The 24,423-nt window shown below is 47.5% G+C and overlaps 1 protein-coding gene across 6 annotated transcripts in view; it reads right to left on the bottom strand.

The window, feature by feature from the left end:
- Positions 1-24,423, bottom strand: part of RASAL2 (RAS protein activator like 2) — a 770,134-nt gene that overhangs the window by 63,774 nt on the left and 681,937 nt on the right. For 5 of the 6 annotated variants that reach the window (XM_078642089.1, XM_078642070.1, XM_078642098.1 and 2 more), the window contains 2 exons: positions 20,563-20,764; positions 3,981-4,180 (listed from right to left, as the gene is read on the bottom strand). In XM_078642089.1, coding sequence (XP_078498215.1) covers positions 3,981-4,180; positions 20,563-20,764 — 402 coding nt within the window. The remainder of the gene's footprint in view (positions 1-3,980; positions 4,181-20,562; positions 20,765-24,423) is intronic. The other variant, XM_078642080.1, reaches the window with a different exon arrangement.

Here is a 24,423-nt window from a genome sequence, read left to right as displayed (position 1 = left end):
GCAAGTTGGAAGAACGACTTGAGGAGGGGGGCGCTGGATGTTGGAATAGTATAATTTACTATTTCAACTCCAGTCAGTCCAACACCTTCCCCCCCCCCGCAAGTCGTTGTTCCGACTTGCGGATTAATGGTATGCGGAATCACAACACGGTCGTTGTAACAACCGCGTTGTGATTCCCTGCGGAAAGTAAAATTTGTGGTAAACGCTGTTTACCACCCCGTAATCCTGTAAAGCACTCTGATACCCTCACTGGTCTGGTTCACGCTCTATAAAACTATAAAATAAATAAATAAAATACAAATAATATATGCAGGAGATACTCAATTATGGCAGTTTAATCTCTATGACGCATTTGGGTAATGCTTAACATGACACCAGTTAAAAAAAAAGTTTTATTTTACTGCGAACACTTGACTGTGACCGGAGTCTTTAATCTTTTAACTGCAGCAGTTTCCGGTCCAAATTCGAAAATCTCAAGAGCCGTGCTGCTAAATTGAGGCTCTTGAGTTCCAGAAGCCATATTTTACCCCATGTTATTATGTGTGGTAATGGTGGAACCCTCCACTGCACAGTTCAGTAACTGTAACCTTCTGCTACCTCTCCCATCACTCGTAGACTGTATTCTTGCCTTTGACCATGTACAGAGCTTCGCCTCTAGCTGTGTTTGCACTACAAGAATAGCACCTACTTCTCATTTTAAGTCCTGGGTTGACAGCACAGCTCTCGCCATACCAATGTGATCACTCGAAAAAAGAGCATTAGGGAGAGAGAAGGGCTTTGGTTCGACCCACATGTTGGTGAACAGTAGTACATGTTTTGACTGGGCAGAAGTTGTGGACTTCTACAGAAAATGCGCTTTTCCTTTAGCTGCTCTAATCATTTATTCTCAACTTGTGTGAGCAAGAGCTCCTTACCAAGTCTAGCAATTGCATTACAACAGAACTGGACCTTTAGGTCAAAATCATGTCACTGCAACGCTAAATGTCTCCTAGAAAATTAGATCATTATGTTGTTTGTTCTTCTCAGGCAACAGAAGGGAGGAGGGCAGTCACGAGAAACATGTTGCTGTATTGAAGTCCCAAGCAAATAGAACAATTGATGGACGGAATGCTAAACAATGTCAAACATTCACCCCCAGTCAGAGATCTGAGCTTAAATCCAGTTTTTTTGTTCACCACGCCATCCAGTTTGGACCCAGACATATGCAAACTGGAATGGCATGGTGAGCAAAAAAACAATTTATTTAGGCCCATATCACTGACTTGGGGTGAGTGTTTGACATTGTTCAGCATTCCATCCATTAATTTATCTTTTTGCATTTGTCACCCCAAGTGGGATGGGTACACCCAGATGTGGGTCCTGTGTTTGCCATGCCGCTGTATTCAAGCTATCCTGGATGATGAGGGAGGATACTCTAAAACTGGTTCTAGAATGTTTGTTCCCGGTCCAGGGAGGACCGGACCTAGCATTTCGGGCTGGGCTGTTCCCATGGGGAGCAGGATCAAGACTGATTTGCATATGGCTGGGTCCAAACCATGCCTGGGCAGTGAACTCCGCTCCGTTTGTGGAGTTTGCTGAGCATTTTGCACTCCGCAGAGCATGCAGAGTTCCTCATGCTCGCCAACAAGAAGAATCCCAGTGAGATTTCTAAATGCAGGCAGTCGTGACCGCTCGCGTTGAGAAGCCATCCGTTGGCGTTGAGGAAACTGGCGCTCAATTAGAAAATCAACTCGAGCTGCAGAAAGAAGCAGTGCCCTCTTGTACTGCGCATGGTGCCATTCGCGCTGATTTCCCAATGCGGTACAAACAACCGGTGATAAAAATCAGCGTGAACGATGTGACCTAATGCACTCCGCCGCTTGTGGAACTCCACGTACCACAATGGAGTTTTATTGGTCACTTCGCGGATATGCGGTACTCCGCCCAGGCCTAGTACAAACTGCGATTGCGTGGTGGTGGACATTGTTCAGTATTCCGTCCATCAATTGTGCTTTTTGTGCGTACTGCAGTCCCAGCCACCTCACCACATCCCTTTTGCACATCACCTTCAGACATACCTTAACATGGATCTCCTGGAGATAATGGTGCTTTTTCTTTATAATTCCCAGTGTTAAGATTTATGGGCGGGGGAGGCTGTCTCTTAAAAGTTAATTTAATTATTAATTTTACTACATTTAGTCTTTAAAAAAATAGATTAATAATATAATAATTAATTTACTTTAATGCAATATTGTTATATAAATTAATGTACCTAGTTAATATACTGTAATTTTAATTACTTTTCTGGGAATCCTAAAAAAGAACACTTCTGTCCCTTAACGCTACCTTTCCCCGAACCCTACAAACCCGTTAATGCTACCCTTTCCTGAAACCTTCAAACTCTTTACTACCATTTAGTGCTATCCAACCCATAACCCTAAAAAACTTCAACTACCCCTTAATGCAACCTTTCCATGAACCTTAAAAATCCTTATTAGTGCTTAATGGTACCTTTCCCTGCACCCTAGAAATCCCTTAATACCCCTTAATGCTACTCTTTCATTAGCCTATAAACTCCTTCCTTCCCTTTAACGCTACCGGATCCCTGACCCCGAAAATTCCTTACAACGTGTTAATGCTACAATTCCCTGACCCCTAAAAACCCTATGCTATCTCAAATCGCTTTCCTTCCCTGGCCCCTAACAACCCCATTGCTACTGCTTAAGGCTACCCTTCCCTGAACCCTAAAAAAACCCTCACTTAATGCCATACTTCTCTGAACCTTCCGTCCCTGAAACCTGCAAATGCCGTACTGCTGCCCGTCCCTGAACCCTACATACCCCATACTAGCCCTTGCTGGTACCCAACCCTAAACCCTCTAAACCCATTACCATTCATTCAATTTACCCATCCCTAGACCCTAAAACATCTTAATGCTTCCTTTCTGTGAAACATAAATAGCTCTTGCTACCTTTTAATGCTACCCTTCCTTGAAACTTAAATGCTCCTTGCTACCCCTCAATGCTACCCTTTCCTGAACTCCACAAACCCTTTACTACCTCTTAATGCTCACTCAGGTACTCTGCATGCTGACAGTAGGGACGCCTAACAGTGGAATTCTATGGAGGAGTGGGAATCAAATGAATTACTTTCTCGCTCCTCATTTCTAAGGTAACCCTCAGGGTCCCACGTGTCCCCTGTCCCTTCTATCGACAGCGCCCTCCCTGCAGTTATCAATGCCCTCTGTATTGGGAATTCTGGTGAGAAGTTACCAGATGATATCAGGGAAGTCGTTATAAGGCCTTATTGGCATCAAGCAGCACAGAAAACCTTATGTCTTTTAACAGTTAAAAGAACGTTTTAGGGCATCAGTGGAAACACTTTTATTGCTATATTCTGCTGCTTGTGTACAGTGGAGCTGTGATCCATTGCCATTTGGGAGAAATAGGCCCCACCAATGGAGTCATTTACAGAATATCAAATGTTTCACTGGTATACCACCATTCGGTAATACTGTTTCCACAACCAGTTTTCATAACTTTATCACAAATCCAGAGATAAATGTATTAGCACGGTTTGCCTCTTTTTCCACAATTATTGGTACTTTGTTAAGCAGTACGCATTTGAAAAGCGCCAGAAAATAAAGAATATAATGTTTGCTTAATTAATTTTTTTAAAATATTTTTTCATACTGTCTGGAGGCGGTGTGTTGAGTCAGGGCTAGAAGTAAGGTAATGCACTGCAAATCGGAATTTAAAATACAGCCTTGTACCCGAGGGTGTGTTTGGAAAAGAAACAAACATGTTTGTTCACAAACTGGAAGTAACTGATCATCAGTTACCTCGTTCGCTGTGCGACAGCTCACGAGGTACACTTACAATGAAGGGCAGAATTTTACACTTAAAAATAAATCAAATTTCATATCATTATACAATGGTTGTGAAGCACAATTTCCACATCACATTTTGATTAAACGGAGCTAAGTAGAGGAAAAGACTGACCTGTCTGAGGGATCTTCAAAAATCTTCTGGAGCCCAGAGGAGAGGCTGCCGCTTACATTGGGACTGGAGCTGTGCTCGCTGAACCGTCGCATTTGCTGCTGGATGGGCGTGGGGTTGGTAAGAGACTTGGTGATGTCTGCCAGGATTCGTGGTAGAGGTCCCAGCTTGGCCACTGTCGCCTGTAGGAAGGAATTTTCACCCTGATTGGACAACAAGCGAGGCAAAGTCCGCCATTGCAAGAGGTGCAGGCGGAGAGAGGGAAGACGGGCAGGCAAAATGGTGGCACATACCACAATAAAGATATGTTTTTTATGAAGCAGCGCAACCGACAACGTGATGAATGAAGAAGATGGAACAGGGTGCAGCAGGCATCGAGAAAAAAGAAGGAAATAGAAAAGAAATTAGGATGGGTAAAATAATATAATACTAAAACATGCTCAACAAAAACCAACTATGGCCATTCCAACTCAAAAGGACCATGCAAAGCAAACTACAACTACAAGGAAAAGAACAATGACTAGCCATAAAGGAAATGGTGCAGCACCACCCACTGGGGTCAGCAGTCTGCATGAAGGAAAAGATGCATGCCGAGACAGGGGGCTGTGAAAGAGCGGCTCATACTCTGGCATTCTGAAGAGGTTAGTGTTCAGATGTCAATGATGTCATGCTGGCCCTCTGAGTCATGACAGGTTTTTTGTCCCAGCAAACTAGATGGTCTTCCATCACTTTTACTAATAACCCCGGATATAGGTTATCAAAAATGTTAACTACTTCAGAAAGGAAATTTTGTCGTACCTCTAGCTAGTACTCTAAGTGCAATATGATTATCCTGATTCCCAGGAAATGATTTTTCCCCTTCTTCCCTTTTATTTACTAGTGGTGAACATCAAATGTTGGCAGGCTTTCTAAAGTGTGAAAAACAGGGAGGCAGGGCGTTTGTAGCAGTGCCAACAAGATCATTCCCCAGACCAACAACTAAGCTCACTTGGACTCCAGCATCTTTATAAGGGTTTCACGGGTTTTTTGGTTTACCGCTTCCTGGCGGTGGTCAGCCTATGGCTACAGATAAAAGATATTCCTCACTGTAATCTTAACATGCCACCACAAATGTAATCCAATAATAATGGATTTCACCCCAAAACCGACAGATAAACAAGCAGTGAATATGCATATTTTAGAGGGATCACCCAGCTTTAACATTTGCATTCAACATTTCAAACTAATATGTCAAAATATGTCATCTATCGTATAGTGATGGATACCAACAAGAATAACAGCATCTATGAATGTTCCAGGATTTTTCAAGACATCTGTCATTAGCTGCCTTTAGCTTATGACATTATTCAGATTTGTCAATAGAAACTGCAGAGGCAAAGTTCTGACTGCCTCAGCCTCGATTCTGGTGGAAATTCCTACAAAAGGCTGTGGGGGCGTAGCAGATCAAATGGAGCGATTATATGCTACCGCCCAATACAACGTTTGTTGTTACTTATACAATTTACCTCCAAATCACAAATTCTGTTTGGTCAGAATTGCAGCAGTAAAGTCACAAATTCTTTCCAGCTAAATTCCTCCGCAGAATCATCAGAGTTGAACGCAATAAAACAAACAGAGGAAGTACCGTACAGAACGTGATGGCACATGCTTCAGGTCAGAGGGCATGAGGACATGAACTCAATGTACAACCAAAAATTATGCACAGTCATATACATTACATGAACCAATCCTTCACAATTTTTATCAATTGGCATGTTGGCAACAAGCTTCAGTTAAATTTGAAGAGGAATTAAAATTCCATGATTGCAATTCTGGCATTCAGTCCCTTTTTTGGAAGGTTAAATATTCTCATGTCTAAAATGTTTTACTGTAAACGGCTTACATGACAAAATAGGCACTAACAAAGGCAGATGGTATTGCGTTGACAGGCAGCTTTTCGGGTTTGTCAATGCTTATTTTTGCCCACGGGTTTTAAAATTAAAGCCTTACTCTGGGAGCTGCTGAGCCCTTGCCTATATGAAAAAGCAAAAAATCGGGGAGGGGAAAAAACTATTTTGGTCACAAAAAAGCACATTGCCATAGTAGCCTTTGGCACTGAATGGAACTACTTTATGTATGGATGTGCTCCTGTGAAAGAGTAGAATACAATAACTCAGAATAAAGTTAGCCAATGGCTGAAGTGGTCATATCTACTGCTCCATGCATTAATGGGCAGAATAGAAGAAAAATATGAATGATACAATAGACCAATGGATGAAAAGTGGGGGCAGAAAGCCCCTAGGTCTAGCCTAACATGAGAACGAAAAATTGAAGTCAATATAGTTGCGTGAGGTCCCTATTCCCCTGTACTTACTATTCCATTCTGAGAGTGGAATAGAAAACTGAGCAGTGAATGGGACTTGTACGAGTACTACTCATGTCGCAGGGAGTGGATGAGGGACTCGGGGAGACATGCAAGTAGAAAAAAACGGATGCCTATCAGTTTAAGAAAGTCTCTAAGGCTCTACATCTTGAAGTTATAATTTAAAAGCAATAGAATCAATGGAAACCTGCCTCTTCCTGGCTTGTTTTCGGATATTTAGTATGATTTATCTTGATTTATCAACAGCTTAATCAAAGCGTATCTTGTTCACATTTCTTGTGGCGAAGCTACAGCGCGATTGTACAGAGTCTGCAGTACCCTTTACCTTAATGTACAGTTTGAAATGCCCTTGTGGGCAGTACAATCCATGAAAGTCTCTCATGCTCACCTAGTTGAAACAGATACGTTTCAATTAACTCTCATGCGCCTAGAAGTTACTCTGTTAACAGAGTGCGTTACAATTATCACCCACAAACAGTATAGAAAAAAACCATATGACTAGTAGAATCTACCTCTGCTAGATAGGTGACAAAATAAAAGTAGCCCAAAACAGGTGTACAGATGTGGTTTTCTTTGGCCAAAATTCCTTGGAGTATGGTTGTATGTCAAAATATCATTTACGGAAATATTATTGCATGTAGATAGTGTCTCCTAAATATTGCCCCACTGGGAGCAGATTTCCTATTTAAAAGTCCAGTTGGCAATATTTTTATAAACAATATGTAGGAGAAAATATTTATATCAGACGATATTCTGACAATATTATGGTCGCGGATGAGGAGTACATTTAGAAGATATTAGGGGGCACTATCTTCCCCCATCAGTCACTGCTCATAAACCCAATCGTGCGCCCCTGCCTCTCACTCCAAAATTAAGAGTTTCAATGATGCCCTTTTGTAGTTTAGTGCCTGGCTCTTTTTGATGTCTGTCTTAGATCTGGCATCCTTTGTTTTGGTTTACAAAGTACATGGCTACTAGCACTGGTGCTACCATGCAGATTTCTTACCTTGCAATATTCCCAGGTGTTAGACTGGATCCGGTAGAATTTCGAGCAGTACCCCTGCGTGCCGGTAGGTGGCATCGCTTGGCTCTGCATTGGCATCGTCAGCAGAACCTATATAGGGGCCACCTCGGCATGCTGACGTCAGTTACTTTTGCAACTTTCTATGCCAGGAGCATGGAACCAAAGAGCACTGACCACTGGTGTAAAACTACGGCCCTTAGAAGGGTATTCCCTACACTGTAATTAGTTCGCAGAGTGGGGAGGTTGGGAGAGTTGGTGTAAGGAGTCTGTGGCTATATAGGGTTTCTACTAGATAACGTGTTAAAGATTGTTCATCTGGTAAGGACTTTTAGCCGCAGCTCTCTTACTTAAGAATAGACACCCGGGGCGTGGCCAAGATGGCGTCGGAGTAGGACGCTTTTTCCCTGTCTCTCCGGCGCCGATCCGGCAAAGCAGCTAATAGCGCGGCACCTGGTGCCCAGCTCGGCCCCTAATCGGTGGCGGGGGTCGCCGGTACACTGCGGAGGAGCGCGGTGCCGTCGGCGAGGAGAGAGATCGCTCAGGGAGGCTGCGGGACCGACGGAGCTCTGCGGCCTGTGGATCCCCGGTCTCGATTTGCGGAGGCCGGCCCGGCGAGTCGCAGGGCCTACCGCGACGGAGGAGGTCCATTCTGCGCCCCGCCCCGCCCTGGGTCATCTGACATCGGACCGCCTGGGCTGCGGGCTGTCGGCGGAGGCGGCGAGGGGCAGCTGCGATCTCCGGTGGGGCCTGAGGGTGCCGGCGAGTGGCGACCTGGAGAGCAGAGAGGTCCCGGAGGCCTCGGTGTGGGGAGGCGCCGCTGAGCCCGCCGGGGTCCGGAGGTGCACCTGTGGAGCAGCGAGGACCGGGCTCCGCGAGGACCCCAGGAAACCTAGTCCTGGTGAGTGACCCCCCGCTCTGGACGGGGGAGGTGCGGAGGGAGCCCGGCCGGCCGAAGGGGCCCATCGAGGGACATGTCGGGGGAGCTGCCGGCTCCTGGTGTGGCGGCGACCTAGTGACTGCCCCTGGGGTGGTGCATGCCCTGGAGGCCCTCTATGGACTGACACGGCGCCGCTTGGCTGTGGGGGTGTACCTGCGCGGCGGAAGGTCCTGACTGGCGAGAAGTGTGGGGGCCCGGGAGCACCGGCCAGGAGGTGTGGTAGAGGCCCCGGGCGCTTCCCAGAGGCCGCATTTGCCAGGTCAAGAGCTGCTGGACTCCATTGCCTGTGCCAGGACTTCCAGGGGAGGCTCCGGTCCTACGCTGCGAGCTGGTGCGGACTAGGGGTGCTGTTGGGGGTGCATACCTGGAGGCCCGGAGGTGCTCTGGTCGAGGAGCGTGGCGCCGCCATTTTGCCTGGCTCAGTCGGCTGTTTGAGTGCATGGCGCTCGCTCATGGACTTTTGCTGTCTGGATTGCCTTCGTGCACCGCCTCTCTAGGGCTTTCGTAGCTGACTGGGGGCCTCTTGACCACTGGGCTTTGCGCACCCCTACTTCCTGGTGTCTGGGCGCCGGGGATTCGCTGGGAGCCTCTGGCCAGGAGCTGTGTGGCGGACACAGAGTGGGACTGCCCGCCGGGGCCAACTGCTGCGTCTGCAGGCCCGGATCTGGGTGCTGCTTGGTTCTGGTGGTGATCAGTGGAGCGTTTGCTCTGGTGCAAGGCGCCCGGCATTCATTATGGCTAACCAGGCCCGCAAGGGACGCGTGCTGAAGGACGGCGCAGCTAGATCGTCGCAGCAGCCGGCATCCCCCGGAGCAGGTGGGTCGGCCGGGATGTCCGATGACGAGGCCCCGGCCACTAAGGCTTTTATGACCGAACTTTTTGCTTCCATTAAGGAGGACATCTCTGAGCTGCGGGCGCAACTGGCCTCTGATCTCCGGGAAGTACGGCGAGATGTTGATGGGATTGGAGAAAGGGTGGCGACTCTTGAGGACCATGATTTGAGCACGGCCAATGATGTCCATTTACTCCAGCAAGATGTCATTCGCCTCACGGAGCAGAACTTGGACCTGCAGGCACACATGGAAGATCTTGAGAACCGCTCCCGGCGGAATAACATTCGCATTAAAGCGGTACCGTGGGATGGTGAGTCGGGAGACCTGCGAGGCTATGTGCAGGAGCTGTTGCTGCAGATTCTGGATGAGGACGATGTGAAGAATATCCAGATGGATAGAGTTCATCGCGTTGGTTTGCCCAGGAGAGGGGGGGGGCCGCCCCCTGACATCCTTGTCTGTGTACATGACTTTCAATTGAAGGAGCGCATCCTCCGGAAGGCTAGGGCCATCGATTCGCTGCACTTTAGGGGCCATCATCCTCAGCTTTTCCAGGACCTCGCAGCGTCTACACTTCAGAAGAGGAGGGATTTTCGGCCGGTGACTTCCTTTTTGCGGGAACGCAACATCGCCTACTCTTGGGGGCACCCGTTCAGGATCATCTTCAGGTGGCAGAATCGGCTGATGCAGATGCGCTCCCTTCGGGAGGCAAAGGAGCTCTTGGGTTTGGAGGAGGTTGCCCCGTCCCAGGGGTCGAATGCATCCCCATCTCGGAGGCGACGTCGGTCCTCCTCGTGGCATAGAGTAGGGTCCTCTCCGGCGAGGGGGCGCCCGGACCGCGATGCCAGCCAGCAGGAGAGGGGAAGTGCAGTGGCATCAGTGGTTTCAGCGACGGTGCCGGCGTCACAGGCCAGCTCTGGAGCGGCGTGACGGTGACTTGAAACTACGGATCGGCGCTGGAGGGGCATGGACCCCCCCGGTCTGGGTGAATGGATGTACTTTCGAAGAAGACTCCCCAGACCGTGACCTTGGGAGGAACCGAGATGGTCTTCCCGACCGGTCCCAGACGTGGTCGTAACTTCGTGACCTGTGGACCACTGGGACTGATGAGTATTTTCTTCTCTGTTGCTGTTTTGTTTCCACTTTCACTGTTTCCCTTTCCTTCGGCCTACAGGGGACTTCGGCTGCTGTCTCCTCGCCAGCCCTGGGAGGACTTTTGTGGACTTTGGATGGGGTGTGTGGGGGTTTCCGGGGGGGGGAGGGTCTTGGGGGGGCTGTTTGGGGTGTTGGGGTTGGGGATGTGGGGGGGTTCTGGTGGTGACGCGGACGTGTTGTGGCTTGTATCATGTGGTGGTGAGAGGGTGGATGGGAGGCGCCGTTGGTTTGAGAGTTGCGGGGTGATTTGGTGTGGGGTTCGAGGTTGGGAATGTGGGGAGGAGGGTTGGCGGGAGTATGCTTTTCTTATGTGCTGTGACCAGGGTTCCTTCTGGCGGGGGTGGTGGGCGGGTTCCAGAGTCATAGAGGAGTCTAGTTTGGTGTCTCACGATGCCTGTTAGCTTAGGGACCTGGAATGTTAAGGGGCTGAACTCCCCGCAGAAGAGGCAAAAGGTGTGGAAGTATATAACTGACCACCAGTTGGACATAGTGGGACTTCAGGAGACTCACCTTGCACGCAAAGATGAGCTGCGTCTTAAGCATAAGGCATATCCCCTAATATACAGATCCTCTGCGTCCACAAAGCATAAGGGGGTGGCCCTCCTCTTCCATACTTCGCTGCTTTTTCAACCGGTGGCGGTACGCACGGATGGGGAGGGCCGTTGGTTGATGGTGAAAGGGCTGGTGCAGGGGAGGCTTTGTACTTTTGTTGTGACGTATGTTCCTAACACTGGCCAGAATAAGTTCTTGCAAGACCTGCTGCATAAAGTGAGTGATTTTGTGGAAGGGCGGTTGTTCCTCATGGGGGACTGTAATTTGGTGTGGGACAGGGCGCTGGATTGTTCAGGCGCTCGCAGGGCGGATACTGGTGTGTTCTCTGAGCTGTCACGGCAAAAGATTACGGAAATGGGGTTGGTTGATGGGTGGCGGTTTATGCATCCAACGTCCAGAGATTACACATTTCTCTCTCATGTACACCACTCATATTCACGATTGGATCATGTATTCCTCAGCCAGGCTCTTAGAGGAGATGTTCTTGACTCCACCATCCTGCCCATCTCGGTCTCGGACCACAGCATGCTAGTGCTTACGCTGCGCTGGTCGTCGGCAGATACCGGGCAACGGAAATGGTATTTCCCAGCTTCGGTACTTCGGGACGAGGAGTCTAACAAGGCGCTGCGGGTGGCCATTAGGGAGTTCTTTACCCTCAATCCGCCATCCGATACCTCTGTATCCAACACGTGGGATGCCTTTAAGGCGTCCGTTAGGGGCACGTGCTTGAGCCTTAACGCACACCTCAACAGGTTGCGCCGCAAGGATCGGGAGGCACTGGAGGCTGAACTGGCATCTCTCGAGCGGGCGCATAAACTTAACCCCTCGAGGGTGACCCTCCGGCCTCTCACGGCGGTACGGGGGAAGTTGAGGGCGCACTACAATAACAGGGCGGAGTTCACGCTACTGAGATTGGGCCGACAGTCCTACTCTTGTGGTAACAAGGTGGGGAGGCACCTGGCCCGACAGCTTCGCGACAGGCGGGAACGTGAGTACATTGGGGGGATCCGCGACTCTGTGGGTCAGTTGCAGCACCGGGACGAAACAAAGGCGGCCATTTTCGGACGCTTTTACTCGGATCTATACGGGGGGAAAGGCTGGGAGCAGCTGCCCAGAGGGAGTACCTGGGGCGTATGCACCTTCCGCAGGTGTCCAGGGAATGGAACGAGCTTTTAGGGGCCCCGATCACCAGGGAGGAGGTGTTAGATGCTATTGCGAACTTGAAGCTTCACAAAGCACCTGGCCCAGACGGTTACACCGCTGTGTTTTATAAATCCTATGCTTCCGAGATCTGCGACTTCTTAGTCACCCTTTTTAATGACATGGCCTCCTCCGGTTCCTCTGCTGGCTCCTTGGCGGAGGCGATGATTACGGTCTTGCCGAAGCCGGGGAAGGATCCAGCGCAATGCGCCTCCTTTCGCCCGATAGCGCTTCTTAATTTGGACGCCAAACTATACTCGGCGATCCTGGCGCGTAGGCTACAAGACCTTATGCCGGCGCTAATCCATCCAGACCAGTCTGGCTTCATCAAGGGGCGCCAGACGCATGATAACACTCGTCGGGTGGTGCATCTAATAGAAAAGGCAGAAAGATTTCGTATTCCGGCGGTCCTAGTGGGCCTGGATGCCGAGAAGGCCTTCGATAGGGTGGACTGGGGGTTTCTGTTTAATACCATGACTGCCTTTGGTTTCTCGGAGGCTTTCATCACTATGGTGAAGGCTAATTTCTGCTGCCCCCGGTCCCGGGTGGCGGTGAATGGTCATACGTCGGCGTTCTTTACTCACGCTCGGGGTACTAGACAGGGTTGTCCGCTGTCCCCCCTGCTGTTCGCGCTGAGCATCGAGCCGCTGGCGGTAGCGGTGCGGGAGCACGTCGGGATCAGAGGTCTGCCGTTCGCGGGGGAACAGCACAAGATTTCGCTCTTTGCAGACGACATCTTGTTCTCTATTACTGATCCGGAAACCTCGCTGCAGTTCATCAGGGAGGTCTTACTGGAGTTTGAGGCCGTGGCCGGTTTTAAGGTCAACTATAGCAAGTCCTACATCCTGAATCTTAACCTTTCGGAGGCCGAGAGGGACCGGGTACGGCCGCTGACTCCGCTGGCCTGGGCCACTGGTTCGATCGTCTACCTAGGGGTCCATCTGACTCCGACAGTGGGCGGGCTGTTCCAGGCCAATTTCCCATCTTTGTTGGCGAAGACCCGGACGGAATTGGACAGGTGGAAACCGAAATTTCTGTCATGGCTGGGCAGAATTCATGCCGTGAAAATGGTTCTCCTCCCTAAATTCTTATATTTGTTCCAGGCATTGCCTATCCCCATAGACAGCGATTTCTTTCGACGGCTCAAGACTCAAGTATTGCGCTTCATTTGGCAAGGGGGTCAGGCACGGGTCTCCTATGCGGTTCTCCGTCGGCCGAGACCTGAGGGTGGAGTCGGGCTCCCTGACCTGCAGTTATATTACAAAGCGGCGCAACTGCGAGTGTTGGTGGAGTGGTCGCAACAGACCTCCGAGAAACATTGGCTCCATATGGACCGATGCGTTGCCGGCAGGTCGATCTGGGACTTAGCCTGGAAACCGAAGAAGGACCGACCTCTCAACGCATATATATGCACTCCTACGAGCACAGTGTTGAAGGTGTGGGACTCGCTAGCGGCGGACGACCGTTGGACCACGTTCCCTTCGCCCTTTACGCCCTTGCATTACAACCCGGCCTTCCCTCCGGCGCTTCATGAAGGGCCGTTTGCGGTGTGGAGGGAGGGGGGGTGTCGGGCGTTGACCCATTTGTTCCACGGCCTGGACACCCTAACTTTCGCTAACTGTGTGAGAGATTATGGGGTCCCCCAGACTGAACAATTCCGGCATGTTCAGCTGCTTCACTGGGCCACGTCACCTGGGGTGATGGAGGCGGCTACGAGACCGCCGACTCCTTTTGAAACCTTTATATTACGCACATCCGCCATGAAGGGGGCCATTTCCTTCATATACCGGTTGTTGCTCAAATCGACGGTAGCTCCCCGACCTCGTTATATGGGGCAATGGGAAGAAATGCTGGGGCGCGATATCTCGGATGTGGAATGGTCGGCGCTTTGGCGAGACCTGACGACCTTTAACCATTCCTTGCACCTGAGGGAAGCCCACCTCAAGACGGTCATGCAATGGTATATGTGCCCGACTAGGCTTCACCGCATTTTCCCGGCGACCTCGGATAAGTGCTGGAGGGGCTGCGGGCTTTTGGGGGACTTCCGCCACATCTGGTGGGACTGCCCGGTGATCCGTCCGTACTGGGAGGAAATCCTCTCACATATAAAGGAAGTGCTGACTTATCCCATTGATGAGTCTATGGCTTGTGTTCTGCTGGGGCTGCGTGACCCTGGCCTTGTCTATCAGACCAGGGCCGATAAGAAGATTTTGTGGCTATGCCTAGGTGCTGCGAAACTCACGCTGGCTGCGGCCTGGAAAAAGAAGGATGCCCCGGCAGTGTCACTATGGCATGCACGACTTTGGAGGTTGCTCAGTTTGGAAAGAGTGGCGGACATCTTCCTTGGCCAGTATAAGAACTTCCGATATCAGTGGGGTCCCCTGGTGGACTTTCTCTCTAAGGGGTTACCCTCGGCGGTATGTCCGGCTTCATTGAGATCGATGCACCTCTTTCAAGTGTAATATGGATGTGGAATGAATGATGAGTGAATGGCGTCACTACCAGGGGGGAGGGTGGGGGTGGGATGGGGCAGTTGGTTGTCATGGTTTATGGGCTGTGGAGGGTCCGCGGGCTGCTTATTTGCACCGCTTGTATGGAACCTGGAGGTTTGGGGCCCAGCTTATTGCAGCTCTGGTTATCCTGGATGGCCTGGCCTACTGATAGGCTTGTAGGCCGCTGGTACTGTGGTCCTAATTACTATGTGGTCTCGCTCCTGGCCTGGATATGCTTGTAATATAGTCTGGGTCACTGCTGATGCATGCACAATGATTTGCCCTGATCTGGAGTAATGTGCGGTTCCTCCGCAGCCCGATGTTTGTCTGTTTATTCTTTTTTTTTGCAAATCAAAATAAAAATTTTACAAAAAAAAAAAAGAATAGACACCCAAGCAATACCTCCACGGAGGTAGGCCTGCCCAACCAATTCAATCAGAAAGTACTGCAGGGCCTAATGGGCGAAGTGCTTGTAATGATGGACCAGACTATCCAGTCAGTAGTGTTTGGGGAATGTGTGCAGTGAGGCCCACGTTCCTGCCGGACAGATGTCCAGGACCAGAATGTTGTGCGCTAACTCAGTGGTTGCATCTTGGATTTGTTGGAGAGCTCACAATCACTCAGGGGGTTGCTTTTTGGCCAATGCAAAGCAAATCTTAATGCAGAGGAAGTTTCATCCCTAGATGGGTCCTTTTCTGTACAGCCATTTTTTATTTTTTGTTCTATATAACCCACAGAGAGTTGATTGTCCATCGGTAAATTCTTTTGTGCAGTCAAGGTAGAGCTGTCAACACTCTTTTTGGGTCCAGGCAGTGGAGTCTCCTCTTCTTTGGAGGGGTGAGGTGGTGCTAAGAAAGTAGGCAGCGTGATGTTCTGGCCCACATGGAGGGGAGTCACAAGCTTCGAAAGGAAGAAGGCGCGCGTCTGGAGAATCAGTTTGTCTGGCTAGAAGGTGGTATAAGGAAGGTGTGCAGAGAGCGCCTCCAGCTTGTTTACCTTCCTGGCCGATGTTATGGCCACTAAAAACGCCGTTTTTAATGTCACGAGCCTAAGAAGCAATTGCATAGAGGCTCGAATTGTGCATGCATGGGAAAGGTGAGGACCAGCTTGAGGTCGCACCGAAGCATGATGAAAGGCTTAGAGGGAAACATATGAAGCAAGCCTTTGAGGAACCTAGAAACAACGGGTGACTTAAAGAGAGAAGGTTGGTCTGGCAACTGCAAAAATGCCAAGATGGCAGAAAGATAGCCCTAAACTGTGCCCAGAGCAGAGCATTGCTGGGCCAAACACAATGCAAACAATAGTACCTTACAAAAAGGTGTAAAATGGAGGGGGGTCAACGTTGTGGGAAGCACAACAAGACACAAACTTGTCCCAGCAGCAGGCTTATAACGTTTTGGCGGAGGGACGCCTGGCTGCCAGAGTAACATTACAGACTTTGGCAGTAAGGCCGAAAGCTGTCAAATGTCGCCGCTCAATCCCCACGAATGAAGGTGGTGGGTGCGCACGTTCGGGTGCAGAACCCTCTCTTGTTACTGCGACAGAAGATCGGCGAGGCAGCCTGACTGGAGGACCGATAGTCACTAAGCAGCTTGGGACACCAGACTCTATGTGCCCAATCCGCAGCCAAAAGAATCACTGGGGCCTGGTCGTTCCTGATCTTCTCCAGAACTCTGGGCAGGAGTGGTATTGGTGCTAAATTGTACAGGAGGACGGAGCTCCACTTGAGACGAGTCTTTGAGTGACAGTCGTCTAGGAAACTCCATCACACAGAACTACTGACATTATGCGTTATCTGCGTTGGCGAACAGATCTACTCAAGGCTCTCACCCCTCTTCTGAAAGAGACCTTACACCTCGTCCGGGTTGAGACGCCATCCATGATCTTTAGCTGAATTCACCTTCTCTGGCGTTCAGAGAGCCCGCCCGGTGTTGAAGGATCAGCCATGCAGAGACGCATAACCTTATGACAAAGTGTCCATGACCTCATCCCCGCAATGTTTGTTGCAGTACTATATGGCAGTTGTGTTGTCCGTGAACACCTGCACCAGTCTTCCCTTGATCAAAGGAAGAAACGCTATCAATGCCAAGCGAATCGCCCAGAGCTCCAACAAGTTGATGTGGATCGCAGACTCCACCTTAGACCAGAGTCCTCTGATCTTCACCTCTCCCAGATGGCCACCCCAACCCATGAGTGAAGTGTGTGTCACTACAGTTGAGGACGGGAGAGGGGGTCTGCTACTGACCCAAATGTGGTTCGCTAGCCACGACTGCATATTTTTTGCAATGCCCTCCGATCTCTGGACCATGCCAGATATCCCTACAGCTCTGCCAACAGGCAGGAGTAACCAGCTAGATGCAAGAGGCCATCAGGCCCAAGAGCCTCAAAGTCAGTCTCACCGAAGTGAGATAGGAGTGACCATGCTAGTGTCAGGTGAGGTGTCTAACCCACTGGCCTCCCCCAGCTCCTTATACCAGTTGTCCTGTTCCTCTTCTAGGAGTTGGTAACTATAAGGGTCCATAGACCTCTCCCATTGGTCTCGCTCTTCAAGCCTATCACCTAAAAAATGCACTGGCTTTGCTTCGATAAGCATGGACCTGGTCGGCCCCAGAGTCGGTTTCGTACAACGCCCCTCTGGCTCAGCGTCGGAGTCGAGAATAACGATGGGGGCGGCGCGGCCTCGGGGTATTGGCGCTGGAGCGGGTGTTGAGGAAGGTCTCCATTTTGTCTGCGGCGCCGTTCCGGATCAAGCAAGAGATCCATGGGCTCAACTGGTGCAGAGTGCAAACCTGCCGGTGTGGGTCCAAGAGGGGCCCCTTGTGGGCCCATGGGGCCCAAAGGCCCGCCAGAGGGGCCAGGCTGCTCAGGTATGAGGTGCATGGCCTCACAGAACTTCTTCAACAGAGCCGGGGTTGCTCTTGGACAATTGGGGAAGGGAGGAGCGTACGTGGGTTCAAGTTCCGCCGACTAGAGGTGCCTGGAGTGCTGTTGCCCCTGCGTCTTGTTGGAAGACTTTGACGGATGTAGCAAAGTTAAAGACCTTCCACACAAATGGGACCTCGAGTGTTGAGAAGCTTGAGGAAGTGATCCCTCAGGGTCTTAGGATGCATGGCACGGCAGTCTCTGCAGGTTTTGAAATTGCGCTCCTGTTCCAAGCATCACAAACACACCAAGTGGAGGGTCTGTCACCAACACTTGCCAGAGACAGGTCCACAATATTTGAAACTAGCCAGTTTCTTGGGTGACATGACCTCACACTAGGAGAAAATTCTCAAAAAAGTTTGACAAAACATCAAAAAAGCCAGTCAAAAAGTGACTGAGAGGTAGCTCAGACCAGATCAGTGCTATCTGGCGCAGAAAGAAAAGAAGTAATGTCAGCGTGCTAAGGTGGCGCCTATATAGGTACCACAAATGTCAAATCCAGCACAGACAATGCCAAGCGAACTATGCTACCTAGCGGCGCGCAGGGGTACTGCTTGACGATTTTCCAGATCCAGCCTGATGCCTAGGGATATTCTAAGGTAATGAATCTTTGGCTAGAAGTCTATCAGATATGTTTGAGTTGTATGAACTAGAAACCATTATTTGATTCTGCAAAACTCAGCAAACGTGCAGCAGGTTGAGGAGCAAATTTATATTCACATGGAAAAGACATGGCAATAGAATAGTTTTCTTTCCAGTGGAGCTGCCTATGACAAAGAGACTATTATCTTCCGGAATGTGGAATTCTTCATAGACAAAGGATTCTTACAGAGTCGTTCCCACAGAAAACCCACAACTAGAAGTGGCACATTCATTCAGTTAAAACAACATTGCGTATTACAAACTATTAACCTAAAGTAGTTTTTCTGAACCAGAACCATATCAGAATGTATTAATACTGTGAACAAGCCCAAAGGACGAAAGGGCCAGACAATTGCCCTGAAGCAAGTCATTAGGAAGGCTTACCAAAAGGAAAGAGACACCGTACTCCCATTCATAAAACAGGAACTTGATGCAGAATATTATGGTTCACATCAATGCATACAGACTAGAAACCACAGAGCCCATACAACAGGATTTATGTGTGGAAAAAGATATGAGGACTCTGACATGCATACACATATGCTACGGAAAGAGGGGAACAATCCATAAAACGACAAGCAATCATGGCAACAGCTCATTCCACACACCATTGCACACAGACATTTACCTAGGCTATTAACAGTAGTGAGGCTTCAGCCCACGGAGACCTTCCATCAGGCAAACCCATAACTACAAACAGCAATCAGCTGCAAAATCTTTACAAAACCCTACAGCAATATGAGGCCATTGAGTTGATCAACAAAAACATGACTTGTAATGAGGAATGCTCTTGGATGTGTAATCTAAAAGAAAAAAGATAGATCTATAGATTCTGATTGTGTAAACCTCTACTCTCTGATCTGACAATCTACAGTCAATAAGACGATGGCAACAAACACCAGGATGGCTGCATTTAAAGGATCGCTACTTTAGAGAGCCACTAATGTGGACCTACATCTGAATAAAAGCCTTATATCCCCACTGCTGCCTAGTCATGTCTGATTGGCGATAAACCACATGCCACTGCTCAAGTCTCTTCTCCAAAATCGTCCAGGTCAGTAGTCAACTGTCTTAGGCTAATGTTAGGTTACTTCAAGACAAAAGTAAAGAGTTTCATTAAGTCAATGTAAGCTTAAATAGCAGGGAAAATCTGGTGTACCAAACCCTGATCAAACTATCTCTCCTGCCAGACGTCTCTAAAACAAAGATTATATCAAAGCAGCCAGGCATTACACTAAAGAAATAGAGCATAAGAAATGATGCAGACTTTCATGCATTGGGGAAAGCGGTGTAAGAAAAGATTTTGGAAATCTTTGAACATTTTGATTACAGGGTACTGACTGCACTCGCCTCTGCCAGCTGAAAAACATTGGACTGGGACATCTCGGTAAACCATGATACTCTGGTAACTGGAGTATTTCATTTCCAATAGGGTTGCCCTTTGAAAACGAGACACAGTCCCTGGAACAACGGTAATCTCTGGTTCACCTTCAAAATACATGGATAGGAAACGTTTGCATGGCCTTTGTTACCATGAAGTTTTGTTTTTCATTTGATATCCTCTCATTCTATGCACCGTTGATTACACCTGGTCTCCTATTGCATGGGTTAAATAACTTTGTGATGTAAGTGCTTTCGGATTTGTTGTGATCTTTTACAATAAAGACCATCTTCGTACAAAAAAAACATTTTTATATCCCCTTCCACGTATGGCTACTTATGTGGCTCCTCTTTAGAAACCTAAATTAAATGTTGTAGGACTGCTACTGGAGAGTTGTGCACCCACATTTATCTCTATCTTGCAACCATCTGAAGTGAGCTTGTGAATATTTGTCAGACATTGATGTCACCGGAACAAATGCCTGCCAAACCAATACAGGCAATTGACTGACACACTGCCAGCATATGTTAATACATTACTGGATACTGAAATCAGCTTAAAAAAAGGCTCATCAGCTCCAGAACTTGCAAAGTGTAGAGTGCAGCCTATCTGGGCCCCCGCTGTTTTCTCCAAAGAGCATTGGAAAGCCATAGAAGTACTCGTTGCTCTACTAACAGGCCTCCTACGTCAAGGGGTACCAGTGGCTAACTGGGGCAACACTGTAGGAAGAAATTATATAAGAATATTTAGGACAAAATGCACTGCAATAAAATCTTTTATCTGTCAATGTTAGCTAATGGTCATAAATATGTTAACTCTCCAAACACTATGATTATTCTGAGGAACCAGAGTATATTTTACTGTACTCCCAAGCTGTCGTACCTTCTCGGCACACAGCAGTTTTGAAGTCACATCATCTGTAAACTATCAAGAACTTTCTTAGATAGAAATTATACTCCACTGGTGTACCAGGCAGAAAAAAATTAGAATGCAGCTTTTAAGCTTGGCTAAAACATGTAAATGTGCCTCCTCTCGCACTTCCTTATATTACCTATTGATTGTTCCTTCCAGCTCTACATGGGACTTACCTTATCCAGCTGTGATACGACCTCCCAAAGGAGGCAGTGCAAAATGGACAGCTCTCGGCCCAGGTCGATGTAACCTTCAAACCCTGGGGTATTTGAGATGGTGTCTGGGTTAGAAATTTCCTGCAGAAATCGCTTCATTCCGCCCCATTCATGCTCCAGGAAGTCATTCATGAAAGCCATGTACTCTTCTTTGTTACCAAACCTGAGAATGAGTGAAGACAAGAGATTGGGAAAACAGTAAAGTGGTGGGCGGCATGGATTGGAGTTGGGTGGTGTGACGAAACAGGAAAAAGGGAAGAAAAGAATACAAAAGAGTAGGAGGAGACAGAAAAAGAAAAGAGGAGACAAGGAAAAAAGAAGAGCATTTCAGTAAATAGTGAATTTATGGTCAAAGGAGATTGAGAATCATAAGAGTGAGGGATGGAGAGTAGTGAGGGAAGTTGAAAATATAAAAATATGGGGGGCAATGAATTCAATGAAGGGAAGTGGACAATTGAAACAATGATTGGAGAGAATGAGATTGGTGGAAGAAGGAAGAGGAAAAGCAAAGAGAGGCAGGGAGAAGAGAAGGAAACAGGACATGATGAGTAATGTAAAGAGGACAATGGGATTAACGGGTACAAAAGAAAGAGAAAGAGGGGGGACATAAATAGGTGAGGGAGAGAGAAGCAAAGCAAAAGGTAATTTACAAGGAACATTTTTAATGTACAAATGGAACTCTGCCAGTTTTTCAAAACATCAGACTGCACATTTCCCCTCAAACATAATCCCAAATCTAGCCACAAGACGCAAATGGGATATGCACTCTTTACTCTTTCAATCCTCTTGCATTGATCAATACCACCTGACATTTTGGCATTTGAGAATACAGTAGCAAAAGAAGTTACGAAACTGAAAGGATCCCATGAATATGTCTCTCACACAAGCAGCAGGGAAGAAGGACTAACTGTCAACAACCTAGAAAGTGATAAAGATATCCATAAAGCCCACAGATAAGGGAGTTGTTACAGTGGTGCAGGACACTACTGTGTACCAAGAAGAAATAACTTGTCAAGTGTCGAATCAGGATCATTACTGTAAAACCTGAATACAAATATTGTAACACCTCAGAAACGAAAGCCTAGAAATTATTACAGTTGCAAAAGAAAAGTCTATTTTGAGAAACAATAAATGTCTGCTTTTCAGCAATAAACACCTTTGTACACGGGTTTAATACACATTACTGAGATTAAAGCTCGCAGAGGACAGACTCGTTGCTACAGCTGTGGGTCTGTTTTTGAGCGCTTTAGTGAATAAACCGATTACTACTTTTAACGCCCTTGCCTTATTTATGGAAAGCTACAACAGAGACAGTAGTGACTTTATTTCTCAGAACAAATATGTTCCTTTCAAACATGGTTAGTGTGCAAGGACATCGAATGACTGTGCATGACAGCACAGGATGAGGGCCTCAGTGTTATTAAACCGATTTTAAATGAGAACCTGGAACCTATTAATGTTCCTGTGGAATTCATCATATTCTTGTTGAATACTGCTCTCAACAGAACTATTTCAAATGTGATGGTGATTCCCATACTTAATCCAATCACACTTTAATGAGGCCCACTTTGCACCAAACTTTGTAATACTTTGTATGTAGACTTCTTTCAACTTAATAATATCTCAACACCACCAATCCATACTATCATCACATCGGGTATGGAAAAGGTCTTTTGACTATATTTTCATGATTTGGAGTGGGGACCTTGAATTTCCAATAGATGAGCCAAGCAGATCCAGATCTAAATTCCGATGCAATCCTCTGGCGCAGGATATTTTCCACCTTTAGACTTCAATAGAATTCAGTCCCGATCATTGTTCATACAGGCATCTTGCTTTCGAGTCGGCTCCTTTTGGATCTACTCCAGCTGACCCTGGATTCGTCCAGTGACTACAGCCACCTTGTATGGGAGTTACAGTATAGTTGGGTTTTAGCTTACGTCAACATACTGTGTAGTTGTATTCACCATTCAGAATTCATTTTTTGCTTTATCCATATGGAAATCTTTCCACATGTAAGTACCTTTACATGTACATGTCACATTCCCCTTATGTGCTTTCATTTTTCCTTCTCTTCGTTTTATTAGGATCCAATGTGACTGGCTGACACAGCGTTTATTGGCTCCTCTTCAACAAAGTAAGTCTGCGTGCCAATGTCCTCCTTTATGTTTAGTGTTTCCCATCACAATTATCTCAATTATTCTCCAATCCCATTTCTTTTGTAGGCCTTGGTGCTTAATTCCTGCGCTTTAAGACCTGATCGCGAGGCTGAGCGTACAGTAGATAGGCCTAGAATTCAGCTGATACCTGTGATTCTTAGGAAGATCATTTTGCCAAATAATCTATGTTTGGGCTATATAGACACAGTGTTCACTTACTGTTTTTATTAATCCTAGAGCTCCGCTTTTGCATACACACACTTTTATTGCCTTTGTATGTCACTGTACGCCTGTTTACATGAGAACTGAGCACCCTGACAATGTTTATGAAATACATTGCATACATGAAGAATAACATTATTTTTGGATGAAATGCTACCGGAGGATTTTGACTGATTCATTTAAGAAATTACTCAAAGACTCTTCTGTACAATATTTCACTTTAAATGTGGCAACTGTGAGCCTCTGTTGTTTTTACAGACATGTAATCATGAAGGAAGGCATGCAGTAGTGGGAACCACTGACAAATAGAAAACATGGTACCCGTGGCTTTCACTTGACAGGTCCAGCCACTTCAATAGTCCAACAACAAAAGTGGCTCAAATAAAAAACATCTATTGAGAACGTACTAGTAAGATGAGTTTCTTACAATGTGCATTCACCCCACAAACAGGTGTTTGGAGACAGCACCACTGTACACCCTACGACAGTATCGCTAGGTTGCCTCTGAACTGACTCAATTGTGAGCAGAGGCACCAATCCAGAGATATGATGTGCTTTCTAATCTGGGGCACGAGAAACATAGTTGATGATATGAACTTTAGCAAACAAAGGAACACAATAGCATAAAAGGTTGCTTATGGGGGAAACTGTCCTCTGCAGAAGATATTTTGCCTACGTTTTCCAATCTCTGAGTTGGTTCCAGCACTCCACTGATGAGACATGGAAGCTAGACCATAGATGTCTTGAAAAAGAGGGAGAATACAGCTTATGAAGTATCTTGTACTTAATTTGCGTGTGGTCCCCAACCTTCACAGAGAGACAGACTTGATGGACCAGTTGTTCAATAACAAGAAAACATGCTGCACAACTCCCAATATCACCTCAGTGAATACTCTAAGGGAAGAAAATGTTGGCCAGAAATATGGAAAATGACTGAATGATATGCACCTTCTTCTCAATTACTGGCCATATCCCTGCCCACTTTAAATACAATTCAGGTGGTTGTGGTTGGATAACTGAGATGAGCAACAATAGGAATGGATTGCAAACCTTTACCGGGAGCTAACTGGCCTTATTTTATATATTTTAAAAGTATTATATTTTGATGACACTTGGGCAACCTTTTGACTATCTTAGAAGCTCCCAGGTCACATGTGCTTCCCCTTTAATAATCAATTGAGGCCAATGACCGTTACATACAGCAATGGCACCAAGTGCGGTGAGACAAACTTTAGATTGTTTTAGTTAATGTGGTATTCCCAACCTCAGAATGTCGATTCAAAAATGGGCAGAACACATTTGAAAGAGAGAAGTGGCTATAAAACTAAGGCTACCTGTAACAATGGAGTGCCAACTTCTGGATATCCTGTAGAGAGGCAACAGACATCCATCCCTAACATGATGGATGGTCATGCCTGTTCGACTCGGAATAACGAATACT

The sequence above is a fragment of the Lissotriton helveticus genome, chromosome 1_1 (assembly GCF_964261635.1).
Source record: "Lissotriton helveticus chromosome 1_1, aLisHel1.1, whole genome shotgun sequence".
In the NCBI taxonomy this organism is placed as follows: domain Eukaryota; kingdom Metazoa; phylum Chordata; class Amphibia; order Caudata; family Salamandridae; genus Lissotriton; species Lissotriton helveticus.
The sequence above is the reverse complement of the archived record's forward strand: the minus strand, read 5'-3'. Positions and strand labels throughout refer to the sequence as shown.